At 40.9% G+C, this 22,272-nt stretch overlaps 1 protein-coding gene across 1 annotated transcript in view; it reads left to right on the top strand.

Annotated features, from left to right (window-relative positions):
- The window catches only part of golga5 (golgin A5), a 40,319-nt gene extending 18,947 nt beyond the window's left edge, over nt 1-21,372 (top strand). The window contains exons 5-13 of the mRNA XM_068038756.1: nt 762-885; nt 6,272-6,475; nt 7,399-7,569; nt 12,240-12,368; nt 13,869-13,967; nt 14,933-15,155; nt 16,645-16,750; nt 16,913-16,976; nt 20,990-21,372. Coding sequence (XP_067894857.1) covers nt 762-885; nt 6,272-6,475; nt 7,399-7,569; nt 12,240-12,368; nt 13,869-13,967; nt 14,933-15,155; nt 16,645-16,750; nt 16,913-16,976; nt 20,990-21,076 — 1,207 coding nt within the window. The 3' untranslated portion in view covers nt 21,077-21,372. The remainder of the gene's footprint in view (nt 1-761; nt 886-6,271; nt 6,476-7,398; nt 7,570-12,239; nt 12,369-13,868; nt 13,968-14,932; nt 15,156-16,644; nt 16,751-16,912; nt 16,977-20,989) is intronic.
- The last annotated feature ends 900 nt before the right edge of the window (nt 21,373-22,272 follow it).

Here is a 22,272-nt window from a genome sequence, read left to right as displayed (position 1 = left end):
TGAGATGAGGGCTAGGACTACCATTGCAGAGGTTTGAGTAGGGCAAGTGGAAAATATAGCCAGGGAGTGAACATTCATTCAGGGAAAAGGTGATGACACTCCTCAACCATGTCTCTTTCAGGACCTTGATGTTAATGTGATCATGTACAGTAAGCTCATGGATGGCAAGGGCTTTGTTCGCAAGTGAACATACATTCTGGAGGGAGATGCGGAGAGGGGCAATGATAGGCAATCTGCTGTCAGTCCACAGGGTCTGTGCAAGGGGTGGTGCGATATCCGTTAATAAGCTGGCTTCCTTACTTAATTATTTTTTCCCATCAGGCTAATGATATCGGTATAACTCACATACTTGGCTATCAGTAGTTTTACTCTTGTTACATACAGTTGCTATTCTATGATGGGTTGGATTCCAATCAGCCAAAGTAATTTCACTTATCTGTGCTATTGGAAGTGAGAGGATTTAATTCAATCAATCGTACTGGATTCAGACTTGGGGCCCAAAATAGAACATTGCTGCACCACCTAAATCACTGTTATATGTTTGCATTCCTCCTTTTTTGAAGTAGTAAAACATTGTCCTGTGGCTATAATTTGATTGTGTTTCTAATTAAGGATATTACACAGGCAAATTGGAATCGACAGACTCCGTTAAGTATATAGTTATTATAAAAGCCCCAATCAATTAGGCATGCTGTGCTTATTACATGTTACATCTAGAAATCCCAGAGGTGGTTTTATAATGTATGTTTTTTTTCTGAAAGAATACTGCAAGATCATTGTGAAGGGAGCAGCTTGCACAACCAATCCTTACAGACAATGCAAGAGAGACTTCTGGAAGCAGAGTCATCACTGAAACGAGAACAAGACAGCTACAAACAAATGCAGGTTTGTAGCCGAATATCATAGTCAATTGAACATTTAGCATGTTGCATTTGCCTTGTTTATATTGGGTATTTCACTTGGTCTGGTTTGTAACTTATAACGAACCAAGGCATGTGGATGTATTTAATTACAAGTCAAATAGTTTGCCACGTAATGCAGTTTTGAAGCTGGAAGCAGACCTAGTTTCAGATAAAACTGTTAACACCAACTTTGCCTGCATCAGATTGCAAACAACTGAAGCTAGAAACTTTAGAAATCAAAATGTGAGAACTGTTATTAAAAAAAAAAGTCTGAGAATTTTGTAAGTGGATTATTCTTTCTTCTTATCTTTGTGCTCCAAGTCCTTTCCCTGCCCTGTCCCTTGTCATTGCAAAAAGAAGCCAAATCACAAAAAGAAGCCAAATCACAAAAAAGGGGGTTGACAATTTTGTTCATTCAGAATACTTTTTTGCAAGTACCATATATTCTAGATGCTGCAACTGCAGAGCACATGTGAGAGAAAATACTGGCAGATTGCAAAGCCTGTAGTGGTGGAAAAAATGTCACCTTTCAGCTTCCCAATCTCTCTGTTGCTGACTTAACCTGAAATGTGGTCCCCCCCCCCCCCCAGCTGCACAACTTCACCTTTTTATTGTGACACATTTCAATGAGGATGACCATCATGCTTTGCAATCCAATCTTGACATTACATTTAACCTTAAGAAAAAGTATTGCAAAGTTATTCATAAAATGTGTGGATGAGGAAAAGGGCTGCGGGGAGGATGAGCCAACTGACCATGGCACCATGGTGCAGAAGGCCATTCAAGAGGGGGGAGCAAAAAGACAAGTGGTAGTTATAGGAGATTCTATAATTAGGGGGATAGATAGTATCCTTTGCAAGACGGATCGGGAGTCCCGCATGGTGTGTTGCCTGCCCGGTGCCAGGGTGCAGGACATCTCTGACCGGCTTGAAAGGATATTGGAGCGGAAGGGGGAGGATCCAGTTGTTGTGGTCCACGTTGGGACTAACAACATAGGCAAGGCTAGGATGGAGGACCTGTTTGGGGATTATAAAGCACTAGGAGCGAAATTAAGGAACAGGTCCTCGAGGGTCATAATCTTCGGATTACTGCCCGAGCCACGTGCAAATTGGCTTAGGGATAAGAATATTAGGGAAGTAAACACGTGGCTAAGGGAGTGGTGTGGGAAAGAGGGGTTCCATTTCATGAGGCATTGGCATCAGTTTTGGGAACCGGGGGGATCTGTACCGATGGGACGGTCTCCACATGAACCGATCTGGAACCAGTGTTCTAGCGAAACGGATAAATAGGGTGGTCTCTAGGACTTTAAACTAGTGACTCGGGGGGAAGGGAAAGGGAAAACGACAGGGAGTATGATGATAAATAAAAAGGTAAGCAGCAGGCTAACGTGTGCAGGAGGGTTTAAGTTCAAGGCAGACTATGAAAGAAGCAGAAAGGAAGGTTAACTCAGGAGTTATTATTAGAGATGTTGGGAATCATGAGGGTAAGAAAGCTAGCATAAAGGCACTTTACCTGAATGCTCGTAGCATTCGTAACGAGGTTGATGAGTTAACGGCACAAATCATCGCGAATAAATATGATTTGGTAGCCATTATGGAGACATGGTTACAAGTTGGTCACGACTGGGAGTTAAATATTCAGGGGTACCAGACTATTCGGAAGGACAGACAGGAAGGTAAGGGAGGTGGTGTAGCTCTGATACTCAAGGACAACATCAGGGCGGTGCTGAGAGATGATATAGGTTCTATGGAGAATGAGGTTGAATCCATTTGGGTGGAAATTAGAAACTCTAAGAAGAAATAGGCGTAGTCTATAGGCCACCAAATAATAACATCACATTGGGGCGGGCAATAAACAAAGAAATAACTAATGCCTGTAAAAATGGTACGGCAATTATCATGGGGGATTTTAATCTACATGTAGATTGGTCGAACCAGCTCAGTCAGGGTAGCCTTGAGGAGGAATTCATTGAGTGTATCCGTGATAGTTTTCTTGAACAGTATGTAATGGAACTGACGAGGGAGCAAGCTATCCTAGATCTAGTCCTGTGTAATGAGACAGGAATAATTAATGACCTCATAGTTAGGGATCCTCTTGGAAGGAGTGATCACAGTATGGTTGAATTTAGAATACAGATGGAGAGTGTGAAGATAAAATCCAATACCAGGGTCCTGTGCTTGAACAAGGGGGACTACAATAGAATGAGGGAGGATTTGGCTAAAGTAGACTGGAAACAAAGATTTTACGGTGGGACAGTTGACGAGCAGTGGAGGACTTTCAAAGCAATTTTTCAAAGTGCTTAGCAAAAGTATATTCCAGTGAAAAGGAAGGACTGGAAGAAAAGGGGTAATCTGCCATGGGTGTCTAAGGAAATAAGGGAGGCTATCAAATTGAAAGAGAAGGCATACAAAGTGGCTAAAAGCAGCATGAAACTAGAAGATTTGGAAAACTTTAAAGGTCAACAGAAAGCTAAGAAAAGTAAGATAGAACATGAGAAAAAACTAGCACAGAATATAAAGACAGATAGCAAAAGTTTCTATAAATATATAAAACGAAAAAGAGTGGCTAAAGTAAACGTTGGTCCTTTAGAGGATGAGAAGGGGAATTTAGTTATGGGATATGATGAAATGGCCGAGGCATTGAACAGGTATTTTGTATCGGTCTTCACAGTGGAGGACATTAATAACATGCTAGTAATTGACAAAGAGACGAACGTAGGTGAGGACCTGGAAACAATCATTATTACGGAAGAGGTAGTGTTGGGCAAGCTAATGGAGCTAAGGATTGATAAGTCTCCTGGCCCTGATGGAATGCATCCCAGGGTACTAAAAGAGATGGCGGGAGAAATAGCAGGTGCACTGATGGTAATTTTCCAAAATTCGCTGAACTCTGGGGTAGTCCCAGCTGATTGGAAAACAGCAGATGTGACGCCACTGTTTAAAAAGGGAGGTAGACAAAAGATGGGGAATTATAGACCAGTTAGCTTAACCTCTGTAGTGGGGAAGATGCTTGAGTCTATTATCAAGGAAGAAATAGCAGGGCATCTCGATAGAAATTGTCCCGTTGGGCAGACGCAGCATGGGTTCATGAAGGGCAGGTCATGCTTGACAAATCTTTTGGAATTCTATGATGACATTACGAGCAAGGTGGACAATGGAGACCCAGTGGATGTGGTGTACCTAGATTTCCAAAAGGCCTTCGACAAGGTGCCGCACAAGAGGCTGCTGCATAAGATAAGGATGCATGGCGTTAGGGGTAAAGTATTAGCATGGATAGAGGATTTGTTGACTGACAGGAAGCAGAGAGTGAGGATAAATGAGTGCTATTCTGGGTGGCAATCAGTCACTAGTGGTGTGCCTCAGGGATCGGTGTTGGGACCGCAATTATTTACAATTTATATAGATGATTTGGAGTTGGGGACCACGTGTAGGGTGTCAAAGTTTGCAGATGACACTAAGATGAGTGGCAGAACAAAGTGTGCAGATGACTGTGAAACTTTGCAGAGGAACATAGATACATTGAGTGAGTGGGCAAAGGTCTGGCAGATGGAATACAATGTTAATAAATGTGAAGTCATTCATTTCGGTAGGAGTAACAGTAAAAAGGATTATTACTTGAATGGTAAAAAGTTGCAGCATGCTGCTATGCAGAGGGACCTAGGTGTCCTTGTGCATGAATCGCAGAAGGTTGGTCTGCAGGTACAGCAAGTAATTAGGAAGGCAAATGGAATTTTGTCCTTCATTGCTCAAGGGATTGAGTTTAAAAGCAGAGAGGTTATGTTGCAGCTGTATGAGGTACTGGTGAGGCCGCACCTGGAGTAGTGTGTGCAGTTTTGGTCTCCTTACTTGAGAAAGGATATACTGGCATTGGAGAGGGTGCAGAGGAGGTTCACTAGGTTGATTCCGGAGTTCAGGGGGTTGGCTTATGAGGAGAGACTGAGTAGATTGGGATTATATTCATTGGAATTCAGAAGAATGAGGGGGGATCTTATAGAAACATATAAAATCATGAAGGGAATAGATAAGATACAAGTGGAGAGGATGTTTCCACTGGCAGGTGAAGCTAGGACAAGAGGGCATAGCCTCAAGATTAGAGGGAGCAGATTTAGGACTGAATTAAGAAGGAACTTCTTCACCCAGAGGGTTGTTAATCTATGGAATTCCTTGCCCAGTGAAGTAGTTGACGCTTCTTCAATAAACGTCTTTAAAGCTAAGGTAGATATCTTTTTGAACAATAAAGGAATTAAGGGATACGGTGGGAGCGCGGGTAAGTGGATCTGAGTCCACGAAAAGATCAGCCATGATCTTATTGAATGGCGGAGCAGGCTCGAGGGGCCGGACGGCCTACTCCTAGTTCTTATTATGATCTAAGCCATGCAAATGCTCTAATCCTTACAATTTCATCATTGTATTAGAGAGACAAATATAAAAGAAATGTGTATATCTATGCCATTTTAAAAAAGGTTTTGCTTTTTTTATTCCTGGAAATTAGTAGAAATTTGTATCTAAATTGAGAAAAGTACTATATCTCTAAGTATTTTTGGCAAATTCTAGTTCCTCTGCCCCAGCTCTCGACTAACTTTAGAACGACGATTAGTTCGTTATTCATGACGTCTGACCTTGTGGAGACCTGTGCATTCATTGAATTTTCAAGGAAGGTCAACAAATACGATTACTTAGCTTCTGCTCCCAGCTCCTCTTCATGGACCTTGTCTTCTCAATGACAGGCAAACCTAGTACGATGAACTTAAAAGCAGAGACAGTGGCGTAGTGGTAATGTCACTGGACTAGGTTCAAATCCCACCATGGCAGATGGTGAAATTTGAATTCAGTTAATAAGTCTGGAATTAAAAGCTAGTCTAATGGTGACCATGAAACCATTGTTGTAAAAACCCATTTGGTTCACTAATGTCCTTTTTAGGGAAGGAAATCTGTGGTCCTTACCTGGTCTGGCCTACATTTGACTCCAGACCCACAGCAATGTGGTTGATTCTTAACTGTCCTGTGAATTAGCCTAGCAAGCCATTCAATTCAAATGCATGATTTTTTTTTTAAATCCCCCTATTCCCCTCCAATGTATTGTCCAAGGGGCTGTCATTCATATGTGACCCTGGACAATGAGTGGGAAATAGGTACAAAGCTACTTTTCTGTGAATACTTGAGGTTGAGCAACTGCAAGGACTTAATGTGCCGTATTCCTTTTTGTTAATTTTGTTATATGAAATTATATATTATTCCCAGACATTGTTCAGCAATGTTTTATGCTTGCCTTTAAGCCACGAAAATGGTTAAAATTTACTTGATCTTTTCCCAAGTATATATAAAATGCTTGAGTTGTTCTGATGTGCCTCCTTCGTAACTTCTGTTCAGAATGAATTTGCAGCCAGACTCAGTAAGGTGGAATTCGAGCGCCAAAGTCTGGCAGAAACACTGACAGCATCTGAGAGAAAGGCAATTGAAGAGAAAAGGAGGGCAGATGATCAGCAGCAACAACTCAAAGTCGTTAAGACCAGCTTGGATTTAGTTAAACAGGAGCTAATGGACTACAAGCAAAAAGCTACCAGAATCCTTCAAGTAAGGACCAGGTTATGGAGAAGTAGAGAAAATCTCTCCATTTGTTTTTAGAAAGTACTGTAAAATTGGTAATTTATCATTTTTGTGTAACCAGGGTCCCAAGACATAAATGTGTGAAATGTGCAAAAAGAGCCCCATTCCAGATTTTATTTTGATAGCAAGTTTCTGCTGAAAAGGGAATTGTTAACAATGGGGCATAAAATTGGAATTATTACTAATAACAAAGAGGGAATTAGAATATTTTTCACCAGAGCTATTACAGAATGTTTTATGACGAGTAGCTATTGAGGCATAATTATATCATTTAGAGAACCTTGGCTAAGTATTCAACAAGAAACAATATAAAAGGAAAAGAGCAAGAAATGGGATTAAGTTTGCTGCACGAAGAGCTATGATGGACACAACTATGTTTAGGCAAATATCTAATACTTGAAAATCAAATAATTTATTTTAATCATACTTGAGAGCGAAATGCTTTTTTTAAAAAAAAAGTAACTTGAACATTTCATTGTTTTTCAGAATTTGAATCTTGCTAACAAAAGTGTACTTTGGGGACAAAAGTAAATTGGGTAGCTTGAGTCAATTTCCATATTAATATTATCTCTATCATTTTAAATCTTTGCAGTTTGCTGCCAGAGATGACTAATTTTAGGGGAAATTCTTAAATATAAAATCAGAGAAAAGCCTTTGATGCGATCACTGATCCAGTGATCCACTTTGACACTATTTGGAGTAGAACTTATTGAAGTTTTACCGAAGAGAGATAATGATGTAAAAATTTAAATGTGGTAATTCCCGTATGAATATGTTTTGTTGTGGAATTGTAAGTGACATGCTACACACTTTTTTTTCTCGATCATTATCTCAAAACAATTTAAAACAAATTTGTTGTTATGAAGTATTAATGCACATCTTTTCAACAGTCCAAAGAGAAACTGATTAACAGCCTAAAAGAGGGTTCTGGATTTGAAGGTTTAGAAAATCATGCTGTCAGCACCATGGAACTGGAGGAACTGCGACATGAGCGTGACATGCAACGTGAAGAGGTCCAAAAACTGCTGGGTCACATCCAACAACTGAGAGTAGAACTACAGGTAATCAGCTGCATACTTTCAACTGTAAAACTCGCTCTCAAAATGATGCACCGTTTTGCTAGCTTTAGCAGTGATTGAACAGAAACTGTTCAGACCACTATCTGGGGAGCGGGGCTGGTTGCATGGGAATTTTCAACTGCCATCCACCCGTTTCTTGTCTGAAAAAACAGGTAGCTCCAACAAGAAAGTCTGAATGGTACTTTGGACATCCATTTGCCCACCTGATCCAGTTTTCAGGTAGGCATTGAATGCACGCCTGACTGAAATAGTCTGGAGGCTGTTGAAATATAAAAATCAGGCCCCTATGCCAGTTGTAGATTCCCCGATTGGAATTATGATGTGCAAACGGGTGGTGTAGCCTCAATTGAACTGGGCTTTGCGCTGCCTGAAGGGACCACTGCAGGCCACTTCGGAGGAGGTATTTTTTTTTTGTCTCCTCTGGCCCCAGAAAATCTCCCTCCGCAACCCTTGGGAACTGTATTCGTCTCCCCCCCCCCCCCGCTCCCCCTCTCCCACCCCCAACAACAGGACCAACCAACATGCTGGTTGATCCATAAAAGAATGCCCATTAGAGAAGAAAACCCGTCATCCTTACCTGCTCTAGCTAAAATGTGACTCCAGTCCCGCACCAACATGGTTTACTCTTAACTGCCTGATGAAGTGATCCAGCAAGCCGCTCACTTGTATGGAACACTTTGTAGTGATTAATGGAGAAGGCTCACCACAACTCCCCTGGAGCAACTAGAGATGAGCAATAAATGCTAGCTTTGCCAGCAATGCCCAAGTGCTGAGAATTATTTTTCAGAAAAGAAGCCAGCTGACTTTCCGCTGTCCAAAACAAATGAGCTGCAGCAATGCACCCATTCGGCGTCTGCAGTTCGCCAGCAAAATTCAAGTGAGTCACAAGTCTGACAGTTTTTCAGGTCTTCCTGCCGTGGCCTTGAGCAGGCGCACAAAACTATGGGTCAAAATTGCAAATTCCCCCACGGCCAGTGAGGTAAGTTTTATATATGTTTATGGTTTTTTTCATTCATTCATGGGATGTGGGCGTCGCTGGCCAGGCCAGCATTTATTTCCCATCCCTAATTGCCCTAGAGAAGGTGGTGGTGAGCTGCCACAAGGGATTGTTTTAATATGTAGTGGCGTTTTTGTGGGCACCTGGCACAAATTAGGTGAGGTTATGGGTATCAGTTTTTCAGGGATCATATGTTCCTAGTCTGAAGTTTAGGACTTTCTAATCCATGTAAGCAAAAAATTTTCCTAAATCGTTTGCGATGGCTGTCTGCCACTAGGTGGTGCTATAACAAAGTTAATATGTTAAAATGCTTTTATCTTTTACCTCTTCACCAACCAAGGCCCCAAACACTCCTTCCAGGTGAAGCAGCAATTTACTTGTACTTCTTTCAATTAAATATACTGTATTCGCTGTTCACAATGTAGTTGCCTCTATATTGAGGAGACCAAAAGCAGATTGGGTGACCGCTTTGCGGAACACCTCTGCTCAGTCTGTAAGCATGATCCCGAATTTCCGGTCGCTTGCCATTTCAATACCCCCTGCTCTCATGCCAACATTTCCATCTTCAAAATGATTCCAGACAGCGCACCGGCGCGCTGACCTCATCAGAGTGCACCAAGCTGCGCACATGAGCAACTACATCTTGCAAGGACGTAGTGGCGCATGTGCAGGATGAGGTCATCGCACAGCACCAATGCATCGCGTATCCGTGCCAGGTCCATCTTCGCGCATGCACGATAAAGCTTCATCGGGTATCCAGCCCCCCACTCGGCTGGATGAAGTGGCTGAATGGGAGACTTTGAGGCTGGAGCTCTCACTTCTCAGCAACTCACCCCAGGCCTCGACGCTTCCTCCCGTCAGCTGCTCGCTCCAGACCTCACTGCTCCCCCCACTCCTTTGGCCGATTGATCCTCGCTTCGTGCCACCCCACTCTAGGTGGCGCTGCTTCCCTCCTCTCGGCCACTCGCTCCTACATCGGCCCATCACCCCTTGCCTTGCTTCTTCAGGCGGCGCCTGGTGTCTGATGAAACATGGGAGCAAGTGGCCGAGAGGAGGGAAGCGGCGCGGCCCAGAGCTAGCGGCGGGAGGTGGTGAGGGAGCGAGCGACCAGAGAGCGGGGTGGTGCGAGCCGGGAACAATCGGCCAGGGAAGTGGGGGGGGAAGCAGCGAGGTCTGGAGTGAGCGGCTGAGGGATGGAAGCGGCTGGTGGGGAGGAGGGGGAGAAAGCGAGTTGCTGAGGGGCGAGAGTGGCCAGTGGGGTGGGAGCTAGTAGCTGCGTTCGGGTGCAATCAGTCCTGGTCAGTCTCATAAACGAATCACAATAATGAATTGGCAGCACATTTTATACTCTGCCCGATTTTCTTTTCTATTGATCGGGGTGCCAATTCACTATCTTCCAATGGAAATTCAATCTCAAAATTCCATTTTATGAACCACAGTTCGTATCCTATAACTACATAGTTGCATACTACTGACCTTCCATCCAACTTAATGTAAGGTTAATTTGCTAGAATGATCTAGCCATAAGCATTTTCTGTGATAAATTGAGCAATGCCATCTTTAATCCTGGCAGCTGCCTGAACGTCGCAGACAGTGACGTTCCAGTTGGAGAGCCTGCATTTGTGCATGTGTAAGCACTGCGCCACCTAGTGGTTGCATTGTCAGCAAATACAGCCTTGATTTATAGCTGTCAGTGGCTTCAAAGTAAGTGCACTTTAGAATTATGCAGCGCAGAAACAGGCCCTTCGGCCCATCGTGTCTGTGCCGGCCATCAAGCACCTAACTGTTCTAATCCCATTTTCTAGCACTTGGCCCATAGCCTTGTGTGCTATGGCATTTCAAGTGCTCATCTAAATACTTCTTAAATGTTGTGATGCTTTCTGCCTCCACCACCTCTTCAGACAGTGTGTTCCAGATTCCAACCACCCTCTGAGTGAAAAATTTTTTCGGCAAATCCACACTCAACCTCCTGCGCCTTACCTTAAATCTATGCCCCCTGGTTATTGACCCCTCCTCTAAGGGAAAAAGCTTCTTCCTATCTAACCTATCAATGCCCCTCATAATTTTGTATACCTCAAACATATCTCCCCTCTGCCTTCTCTGCTCTAAGGAAAACAACCCTAGCCTTTTCAGTCTCTCTTCATAGCTGAAATGCTCCAGCCCAGGCAACATCCTGGTGAATCTCCTGTGCACCCTCTCCAGTGCAATCACATCTTTCTTACAGCGTGGTGCCCAGAACTGTATACAGTACTCCAGCTGTGGCCTAACTAGCATTTTATACAGCTCCATCGTAACCTCCCTTCTCTTATATTCTATGTCTTGGCTAATAAAGGCAAGTATCCCATATGCTTTCCTAACCACCTTATCTACCTGTGCTGCTGCCTTCAGTGATCTATGGACAAGTACACCAAGGTCCCTCTGTACTTCCTAGGGTCCTACCATCCATTGTATATTCCCTTGCCTTGTTGGTGCTCCCAAAGTGCATCACCTCACATTTCTCAGGATTACATTCCATTTGCCACAGCTCCGTCCACCTTACCAGCCCATCTATATTGTCCTGTATTCTAAGGCTTTCCTCCTCACTATTTACGACACCACCAATTTTTGTGTCATCTGCGAACTTACTGATCATACCTCCTATATTCACGTCTAAATCATTAATGTACACTACAAACAGCAAGGGTCCCAGCACCGATCCCTGCGGTACACCACTGGTCACAGGCTTCCAATCACAAAAACAACCTTCGACCATTACCCTCTGCCTCCTGCCACTAAGCCAGTTTTGGATCCAATTTGCCAAATTGCCCTGGATCCCATGGGCTCTTACCTTCTTAACCAATCTCCCATGCGGCACCTTATCAAAAGCCTTACTGAAGTCCATATAGACTACATCAACTGCTTTACCCTCAACGACACATTTCGTCACCGCCTCAAAAAATTCAACCAAGTTAGTCAGACACGATCTCCCCCTGACTCATGCTGACTATCCCTGATTAATCCCTGCCTCTCCAAGTGGAGATTAATCCTGTCCCTCAGAATTTTTTCTAATAGTTTCCCAACCACTGATGTTAGACTCACCGGCCTTGTAATTACCTGGTTTATCCCTGCTACCCTTCTTAAATAATGGTACCATATTTGCTGTCCTCCAATCCTCTGGAACCTCACCTGTGGCCAGAGAGTATTTGAAAATTTGTGTCAGAGCCCCTGCAGTCTTCTCCCTTGCCTCACATAACAGCCTGGGATACATATCATCTGGGCCTGGGAATTTATCCACTTTTAAGCCTGCTAAAACAGCTAATATTTCCTCCCTTTCAATGCTAATATGTTCAAGTATATCACCATCTTGTGTAATACATAAAGATTAACAAGTAGAAATAGGAGAAAACTAATTTAAAATGTTTTATTGCACTTATTAAATCATAGTGTTCAGACTAATTGAATAGTGATTGAGCACCATCGCTGTTTTCCTTTTTTATGGATCCCATTTTTGCTATAAAGTGTAATTTTGTAATTCTGTTCCATTCCTATTTTAAGCATAGGATTTACAATGATATGACTTAAAATTGAATAATTGTAAGAGTTACTTTAAATTCATTTAAAGTATTCAATTTCTTTGAGGCTAATATGTTAACAATGAAATTGAATTCAATGACAGGATACAGAGACTCAGCAGTTGGGTGAGGCAGAGTCATCCAGGGAACAAATCCAAGAGCTACAGGAACAAGTCAATGCACTAATGGGAACCAAAAAGGAACTGGAGGCCGAACTGGAGCGACAGAAACAGGCAAGTGTATCTCCTGTGAATTTTCAAACCAAAACATAAATTGTTATTAAAAGCAAAATACTGCAGATGCTGGAAATCTGAAATAAAAACAAGAAATGCTGGAACTACTCAGCAGGTCTGGAAGCATCCGAAGAAGGGTCACTGACCCGAAACGTTAACTCTGCTTTTCTTTCCACAGATGCTTCCAGACCTGCTGAGTGGTTCCAGCATTTCTTGTTTTTATTTCATAAATTGTTATTGTTGCCTTAACTTTATTAACCTCTATCATCTCAATATTGATAGTGTTGTCTTTTGTTCATATTATTTTGGTTTGTTTTCTATTGCTCAAAGCTGCACTGCATTATGGTTGTTAGAACACTTGAAATATTGAAAACCCCCTCCCCAAACACGTGAAATCTAAATACATGTATTATATGCATATACTGTACAAAGTAAGATGGAAAAAAATTTGCAGAAAATACTTTTTAAACTATAGTTTGAAATTCAAAACAATTATCTCAATCAGTGAAGAAAAATAGTTTACCTTTCTAATATGACATGGTTATTCAGAAGTTGCTCTGCAGCATTGGCTCAAATGCAGTTTAGTCAATCTTTCGTTAGGAGATACAAGGTTCATTAGTATGATGAACAAAATGTATTTTAACATCTAATGTTTTACTAAACGTTGACCTGTTAAGTTAAAATTTGTAAATATATACACCCTTATGCTGCTACTTTCCCACTTTTCAAGCAAGCCGAGAAAAATATCACTTTCATTCGCTTGGTTAGTTAAAATTTAATTTTTTCAAGATAGATTTGTAAAGTGTCGCTGGACTGTGGCTGTTTAGGGCACTACATACGTTTGAGAGGAAAGAGCTTTTCTCAAAATATGAGTTGTACTCAGTCAGAACACTGCTTGACTATAAAAATAGTTCACAATGATAAGTTAGGGACTTGTCTCAGTCGGACAGAATTTGCTCGATAAACCATATGGAAGAGGGTAGCTGTGACATTCAGGTGTGCGGATATTGGGGTGTTTGTATACATTTGTATAGTTGGAGATTTTATTTTAGTTTAGTTTAGAGATACAGCACTGAAATAGGCCCTTCGGCCCACCGAGTCTGTGCTGACCATCAACCACCCATTTATACTAATCCTACACTAGTCCCATATTCCTACCACATCCCCACCTGTCCCTACATTTCCCTACCACCTACCTATACTAGGGGCAGTTTATAATGGCCAATTTACCTACCAACCTGCAAGTCTTTTGGCTTGTGGGAGGAAACCGGAGCACCCGGAGAAAACCCACGCAGACACAGGGAGAACTTGTAAACTCCACACAGGCAGTACCCAGAATTGAACCCGGGTCGCTGGAGCTGTGAGGCTGCGGTGCTAACCACTGCGCCACTGTGCCGCCCAAAGCTTGCTAGAGTAATTCAGCTACTGAAGCTTGATTTTTTTTAATTAAGCTATTAATAATCGTCTATTTACATTTATCACTCTGGGTTGGATTTGCAGGAGTTTCAGTACACAGAAGAGGAGCTACACCGGACAAAGAACACATTGCAGACTAGAATAAAGGACCGAGAGGAGGAAATTCAGAAACTCAGGAACCAGGTGCTGGTTCAAATGTCTTTTGTATTCTGTGTAAAATTTGGTTGTCTACCTTCACAGCTTCAAAATATTTTCCATATTGACTCTGATGTAGTGAATATCAAAGACTCTTGCCCTGTAGGGGCTATTTTGGAATATTGAAGTGGTCAAGTCATGTCATGTTGATAGTTGAGGAAGTTCAAAATGGGAATGCTTGAATCTGGGACTTGAGAGTTAGAAATTGGAAGAAAAGAATCGGGATCCAGAAGCTATGACTGTTCTGATGGGAGGCTGAGGGAAAATGAAGTTTGAATCAAGGAGGATGCAAGTCTGGAGGCTATGGCATCCTTTTGTTGAGGGGCACATACATTTAAAATGTGGGTAGCATTTCTTGCTGCCCTGATGATGGCATTTGTGGTTTTCCATTCAAAAGTCAAATACACAATCATGTGGATTAACAGATAACCTCACTGTAAAGTAGTTTTAGCTGTTTCAATGGAATTGAGTGACAGTTTCTATTCAGGAGGAAAAGTACAGTCCTCTGCCAAAGACATTTTGTGATTTTTTTTTTTTAAGCACAGAATAATGGCACACCACAGAAAAGTAGTTGTACTGCATCTTCTGTTAATGTGTTTATCTCATATTTTAAGATCGGATAATTATCGTCAGTTGGAGAAACACATGCTAAATATATATAATTCTCCATAAAACAATAAGTGCATTTTCAACTCTGTTTAATTGTTTTGCTTTGTCACACAGGGAATGGTTGAGGGAAAGACTATTGCATTTTAATTCAGGGCAAAGCAGATAAGCAAAGCGGGCAAAAAAGAAAATGAAGCATGGCTATGGGGAGAGCAGCAGGGCAGTGAGATTAGTTTTAGACTGTTCTATCAAAGAGCCAGTATTGATGGTCTAAATCTTCTCATTCTGCATTATAAACTTCCGTGGTTACTCAGTTGCTGAGTTTTGTCTTCCCCACCCGCCTCCAGCTTACAAACAAAGTTATGAGTAGCAGCCATACCGAGCTGGAGAACCGGCTTCACCAACTGACTGAGACTTTGATCCAGAAACAGACCATGCTGGAGGCCCTCAGCACTGAGAAGAACTCGCTTGTCTTCCAGCTGGAACGCCTTGAACAGCAGCTTAAGAGTGTACAGGGAAGCAATGTTAATGGGCCTGCTATTAATGTACCTATATTGGAAAACAATGAAGGTAGGCAAATATCACTTCAGTCACATGAGCTACTTTGGAAAGTTCTTGGTTTAGGTCTTCAAGGCTGGAGAATGGGCTATATAAACTTAAGATTAAGCCTCTGATTTAAATGGTCTTATTCACAATTGTGGTACTTCTCTATAAAGGGTTTTCATTGAATGCAACCAAACTTTATCTATTATCATTTCCAGTGTAAAATCAGTTTTGCTCTGGACTCTGTATGGTTTGAATTTACTGTTCAAAGTAATAGTGGCTGATGTTTGGTTAGGAGTGAGCTTGTGAATTGAATCTCACTTGTCAAAGGACTGTAAAACTTGCCCTTTTTATCCAGGTCCTTTCACCAGTGAAATAAGAATTGAGATTTCTCTCCCCGATGTATTCCCTGCAATCATGTTTGGTTTCAGTAGCAGTAGTGAACAAATTTGATGACTTAATTTGAATGAGTATAATCTTTTAATGGTTTCCCTTAACTTAAGGCTTAACTTCCATATTAATGTTCCATTATGCAACAAAAAGATGATTAGGACATGGCATCACTATATAACAAGGTGTTTAAAAGATGTATGTTTGATGACGATTTGGATGGCATGACAAGTACTACCCCACTGCACCATAAATCAGTGATATTTTTCTGACATGGAGAGAAGTTCTGGCTACTGTTTGGGATTTTGCAGTTGTAATGATAGTAAAACCATCAGCGTTCACTGACATTACTCTGTGAAACTGCCATCAGCTTCTGGCACCTGCACATGTGCAATTAAGTGTGGGAATCCAGAAGTTGCTGTCAGTGATTCCCTGCTCTTCCATAGAGTGCACTGTTGGAAGTCCTCGCAAATAGAAATTTGAAATTTGAAACTTGAATTGCTGTGAGCTTTCTCTGTTTTGTCTTGCTATAAAAACCCTTGAAACGTTTACGCCTTGTTGAATGAGGTGTAACTGGGTTTTTAATGTCATACTAAGTTTTAATTACTGCTGAACAACCTCTCTGGCCCTTAAAAAAAAACTAACTTTGTATTGATCAAATATCAAATTTCTCCATTTATAATAATTCCTTGGAGCTTTTAAAGTAACTTTTTTTTAAACAAGTTTAATATTTTATCTACCTTAATCCCATGTGTATTTCCCAATCTTCATTTTACTGTCTGTGAAATGATTGAAAATGAAGGATAATCAGTGGTTTTTATTTCCTGGTTTGCTCTGTTTGAGAATGCTGCAGTGTGGTTGGTTGCTAAGCCTGCTTGATAACAGCACTGCTGCTGGACACTGGAGATTCCCTATAGCTGACGCCAGAATTAAATTAATGTTGGAAAATGTGAAATCCACAGAGTTTGCTAGATCTCTGTAGGCTGCTTTCTTCAAGGTCAGCAGCAAGCACTTTGTTGCTGACCACCAAATATGGGCCAATGTTTTCATTTACATTTGCTTTAGGAAAAAAAATCATCCATCTGTGAATTGATATACTTTAATGAATATATGGTACTTGAAACAGGTGCTCGTATGAGGAATGTCCCCGTTCTTTTCAGTGAAACAGATAGTACCACAGCAGGAATGTACGGGAAAGTCCGCAAAGCAGCAAATACAATAGACCGATTCAGGTAAATTTCTGCTGCTAAATCTTGCTTTGACTCTTTTTACAGAATGTAATTGTGACTGGTATATGTACATTTGATCTTGAATTTTTTTCATAGACATGTTTTAATGTTCTGTTTCTACTGTATGACGATGGCACTGGAAATAATGCCTCATGTCTTTCACAGCATCCGGTTAGGAATTTTTCTGAGACGGTATCCAATTGCAAGGGTATTTGTAATTATTTATATGGTGAGTTTATTCTTTTACCAGTTACAATGTATGTCTGAAGTATTCTGGTTGATGGTATGTTTCAGCATTTGGGTTTTTATTCAATTTAAAGCAGCCACTGGAACAAGTTCAGATGGGTGGTGCTAAGGTGTCTCAGTGATCTTTGCTAGGGGCACATTAGGTAGCCCATTTGCTGTTTTTCAAGCCTCTTGCTGTTCTCAGTTCAGACCTGCATTTCCAGCTGCTTTGTCAGCTCCAATGCATGCTGTTGCCACTACCCGACTGCTACTGGCTCTTTCGCTCCTATTGCTGCTGCTCTTAATCCCGATGCTAAAATAGTCACCCTTTACAAAATTTAAATTGTGTGGTTGCTTGAGCGCTCAAAGTCTCCTCAGAAGATATGGGTTTCCCCCAACCCCATGGCATATCATAGACTGAGTGATCAGTAGAGTGACCTCTCCATCATTTGGCCACTCACATGGGCAGACTGCACAGAATGTTAAGCGGCCAGTTTTGAATGAAAAATCTGCTAAGGAGAGTACATACAGCTGAAAGAGGTACAGTGAACTGTTCTCATTGCAAAATATAGGCTGAGGAGAAATAGGCTGCACAAAGAAAAGAAATAGAGGAATAAAGTCGAAACCTTTCTAATGTATTTTTATAAATACAATTTTTTTTATTCTGGTGTGGGGAATGGAGGTAGTTTGTCTCTCTTTGTCTCCTATAGTCTCCCTGTCCAAACATCATCTCTGCCCAAGAACACTGGCAAGAGACCTAATACTCTGTAGCCACATCTCAACTTACCTGCAAAAGTGAAGTCACTCCTGGATCATAATGAAGTGTCAGAGACTGAAAAGTTCAATATAGACTGATCCTAAAGTTTTCCAATTTTAGATAGCCCTTACTGGGAATGAAAACTGAAAAAGAGCCTGAATGATGTCCAAAAGTATGGAATTCATTGAGCTGTACGATTGTGGTTTGGTCTGCCTTTCCCAGAGCCAGAGATGAAATATCAGAGTTTGTGAAAGCACTGTTGGCTATTCTATGCTAGTGAATCTTTTTTTCTGTTCTGTATACCTCATAACCTCCTAGCATCAGGCACTAGAGGTTGGGTGTCAGTAATGTGGACCTGAAAAGGGGGAAAAATAGAGGACAGCATTGTTCAGTTGAATTTTTGGGTCTTGGCTTTCCTCTCACTAACAGATTAAATGACTAAGTAAAAAGAAAAGCTAATGATTCTAACCTGATTTAATATGCTATAATTATTCCAAAAAAGGCACTAGTCGGATGCAATAGATTACAAACAGAACTCAACATTTTCAACCTTTCAACTTGTTAATGACGTACAAAGTAAGCTGTTTACTCTTGAACTTTAAAATGATTTGCCTTAGTGCTAGAATTTGGCACACTTGCTTATAAGTCTAAAAAACACATGGAACAATTTCAGTTTCAAGGAAAGTACAGAAATAAAACTTGGCAGCTGTCTTTGCTGTTACTGAAGTTTGTAGTTGTGGCAATATCCATATTTTCAACCTTCTGACATGTACCATTCCTTAATCGAGACTTGCTCAGAACTGTCAATGTTGTCTAGAAAGTGCAAGGATGCCATGAGCTGTCATTCCCTTTTTTGTTGCCTCCCTTAACGAGAAGTGCCTTTGCTCTGCTCACACCTTCTCCAATATAGACAACTATAGACTCCAATATAAGAGTTAAAAGCTCAGTTGTGGCAGCCATGCGTTTCTGCTGCTATCTCTGGATTGTTAATGGTCTGACTTGTTATTATCACAGTAACACCTTTTTGTAACCAAAATTTGCTGCCTTTCCGTCTCTATTAGGGGAACCTAGAGCCTTTAATTGCTATGGAGGTAGTATATAGATTGTGTTTGCAGCAAAGAGATTGTTGACTGACATTGCAGTGCCAGCATGACCATTTTCTAAATTGTTTGTACCGATACCTTAAATGTATTAAATATAATTAATCTGAGTAACAAAAGTACTTGATTCCCACAAATCTCTTGTCTTGACAGATGCAGTTGTGCTTACTTGCATAATTCAAAAAGTTTGGTTTCATTCTGATCGAAGCATAAACCTGTTCCCCAATTATGTATGCACTTTCATTGCTTTGTGCTTGACCATCTTTCAGGCAATTGACAGTATTTTTATAGAGCTTACTTTATGCAATGTGTTCACATTTAGTAACAAAATTGAAATATAAAAGCAGTTGTACAGATATACTAAATGCTTTTAGGTTGCTGAGGTTCCCCTGCATGGGTTGTGTGCAGCTATCCACAAATCACATGTAAAACTAAAGGTGGCTGTCAGGAATTCCCATCTTAGCTGGTCTTTGAGAGTCCCAGCAGTTCTTTATTTGGCTTGCAGTCAGCAGTGCAAGACCTACGTTTAGGGAGCCCAACAAGGCTACTGCAATATAAAAGCACCTCCAAGTTAATGTGTTAAAGTTCTTGGTAAATTTACGATTCATGCAGATTCATGGATGGAGCATATAGGAAATCAGAATACAATGAAATTCCTATCAACATCCATCTAAAAAGAAATTAGCATCACAAAAAAGCATCAGATAAAGGGAAACAAAGTTGTATTCGTTGTGAGGAATGAATTTTTTTTGAGGATGATCAAATTGCTTAATTTCTTAATATAACAAACGACTGGCTTTTTGTACCCCAATCAAAGAAACATAATCGGTGAGCAGGTGAAGCGAGGCATTTTCACAGACATATACCTAAAAGCATTGTACTGGGCTTTGCAATTAAAATATTTAGGCTTGCAGTTCCCATGAGGTTGTGCATTTTTTTTCCGGCACAATTCACCAGAAATTAGCCAAACTAATGTCAAAGATCATGGAATTTTAAGCGGAAATTGCATCGGGCACGAATAGAGTTTCCATAATCTTTTGCGCTCATTTTAAATAACATTGCGCGAATAGCCAGCCCCACCCATAAACATAGCCACACCCTCAGGATTAATTAATTACTATTGCAAGTTTCCACTAATTATGCTCATTTACGGACCTTTGAGGAGGCTCTAAAAATTTGCTTTTCTTTAGGCTAAGGGCATTAATAGGAATGTTTTAAAAGTTTTTGAATATTTTTTTTAACTTGCTAAGGAACTGGCTACTGTATGCCAGAATAACTAGAAAATGGCTGTGTATAGTTTTTTTTAACAGGCATTTAAAGTGCTGGTCTCGACACTGATCAAAATGCTTCAAAATAATAAACCCATTTTCAGCTGTAGTAATAAAGCTGCACCACTCTTAAATATATCAAGTAATACATTTTAATGCATATGTTTTTAACATTGCGTTCTAAAATGCTACGCAATTACACTAGTCATGGCTCGTTTCATGTTCTGTGATATGCAAATGAATTTGAACAGAAACTTGGTGGGGCGAAGGGAGGCACTTCTCAAAGCTAGGGCTATTTTGAGTGTAAATCACACCCAAAGCGAAAACCTTGATTTACAAATACAGGGACAACATTGGTGATTTCGCTGTAATGTTCACAGTTCAGTACTAATACAGAAGGTACCTTGGCCATTTAAGCTCATCCATCCAGAAACAAAGGTGCAGTTTGCCCGGCCCGTCAACCTTCAATCACAACATTCGTTGTTGCTTAATTGATTTTTGCCTCCCTCTAGCTAGAAACCTGTTTTTCTATGTGTTGATCATTTTTCTGATGTAAATCCTAAATATGCCTTCACTATTTTCAACCTGTGCCCCATTTTCCTACTCTTGCGGTTCAGCTTGAAACAGTAGTTCTCACCTGCCTTCTGTATCCTATTTATAGTTTGAATACTTCCGTGGGCGCTACTCTTGGTCACCTCCTTTCAAGATTGAATAGCTCAACTTTTTACAAGTGTTTCCTTTTATAAATTTGGTTCTCTGATACTGGCAATCAGTGTACCTCAAACAGCAGGGAGATGGCCCCCTCAGCATCACAATGAGAAACTTGGTGACGTCGTATATGTTCCTGCCAGAAATTCCATGCATGTTCAACTAAAAGATTTTGTTACTTTAGGTGCTGCTACACTTCTGGGTAATGATAGTGCTTCTGACATACACACCAGAGATACACCATGGTTCGTTCCGACCAGATGGCCAATGAAAAGAAACCGGCATGAGCCCATCGAAGCTGAATCCAGATCTTTAAATATATTTATGTAGCACATGGCTACAGACCAACAAGTCTGTGTATATACTGTAGAACTAGCTTACCCTTTGCTTTGATCATGGGAATAAGAAATAGAGTTTAAAAAGTTTAATTCTTTTCTGCATTTTATCTTGGAACTTTCCCACTCCCCTTCCTTAGAACTTGTACATACAAATGCAGTTATGTAGTTATATTGATGGACAGATATGACTTGATTTGTGCAATAACTTTTAATAAACCTATTCCAAAAATTTTGACTCAATGTATGGTATGATGTTTGATACTATAATGTAATGGCACAAAATCATAAGAGCAGAGAAATGAGAAAAGGTTGTGCAGCTCACTGCCTTCGAGGTCCTGTTTCATGATCAGATCTCAACATTTTTCAGTGTTCATAGGCTGCAAGTTCCTATGATTCTATTAGACTCATTCTGGCTCTTTAAGAGAAGTCGTGCTTAGTCTTACATCCCGGATTTTTTTTCTTCTCTGTAACCCTGTAAATATCATCCTTATGTACCTGTCCAACTCCCTTTTTTAAAAAATTATTTGTGGAGTCGCCTTCCACCTCATTTTCAAGTATAGTGTTTCAGATCCCGACAATCTTGTGAAAAACATTTCTGCTCATCTCTCTAGACCTTTTACCAAAGATTTTGAATCCATGACCTCGAGTTTTTGACCCAGTTGCCACAGGGAATATCTTTTTATTTGCTTTATCAAAACCCGTCAAAATGTTGAAAACCCCTATTCGGTCACCTGTTAACCTTCTTTATTCCAAGGAGAACAGTCGTAACTTTCCCATGCTCTCCTCATGGAAGTCCTTCATCCCTGGTAAACTTCTGTACCCTTTCCAATGCCTTTACATCTTTCTGAAGTGTGGTGTCCAGAATTGTCCAGCTGAGGCCTAACCAATGATTTATAAAGTTGTAGCATGATCTCTTTGCTTTTAGGCTCTATTCCTCTATAACACAAATGTTAGCCACCTTTCCACATTTAAGGATTTGTATACATGGACACCAAGCTGTCCCTGCTCATCTACACTTTTAAAAATCATGCCATTTATAGTATACTGCCCTCCATCAGAGACCTCCCAAAGTGTATCACTTCACACTTTTGACCTCCATGGCAATGCTTCTGCCCATTTCACCATCCTG

The sequence above is a fragment of the Heterodontus francisci genome, chromosome 9, assembly GCF_036365525.1.
Source record: "Heterodontus francisci isolate sHetFra1 chromosome 9, sHetFra1.hap1, whole genome shotgun sequence".
Classification (NCBI taxonomy): domain Eukaryota; kingdom Metazoa; phylum Chordata; class Chondrichthyes; order Heterodontiformes; family Heterodontidae; genus Heterodontus; species Heterodontus francisci.
This window is presented reverse-complemented; position numbering and strand designations above follow the sequence as displayed.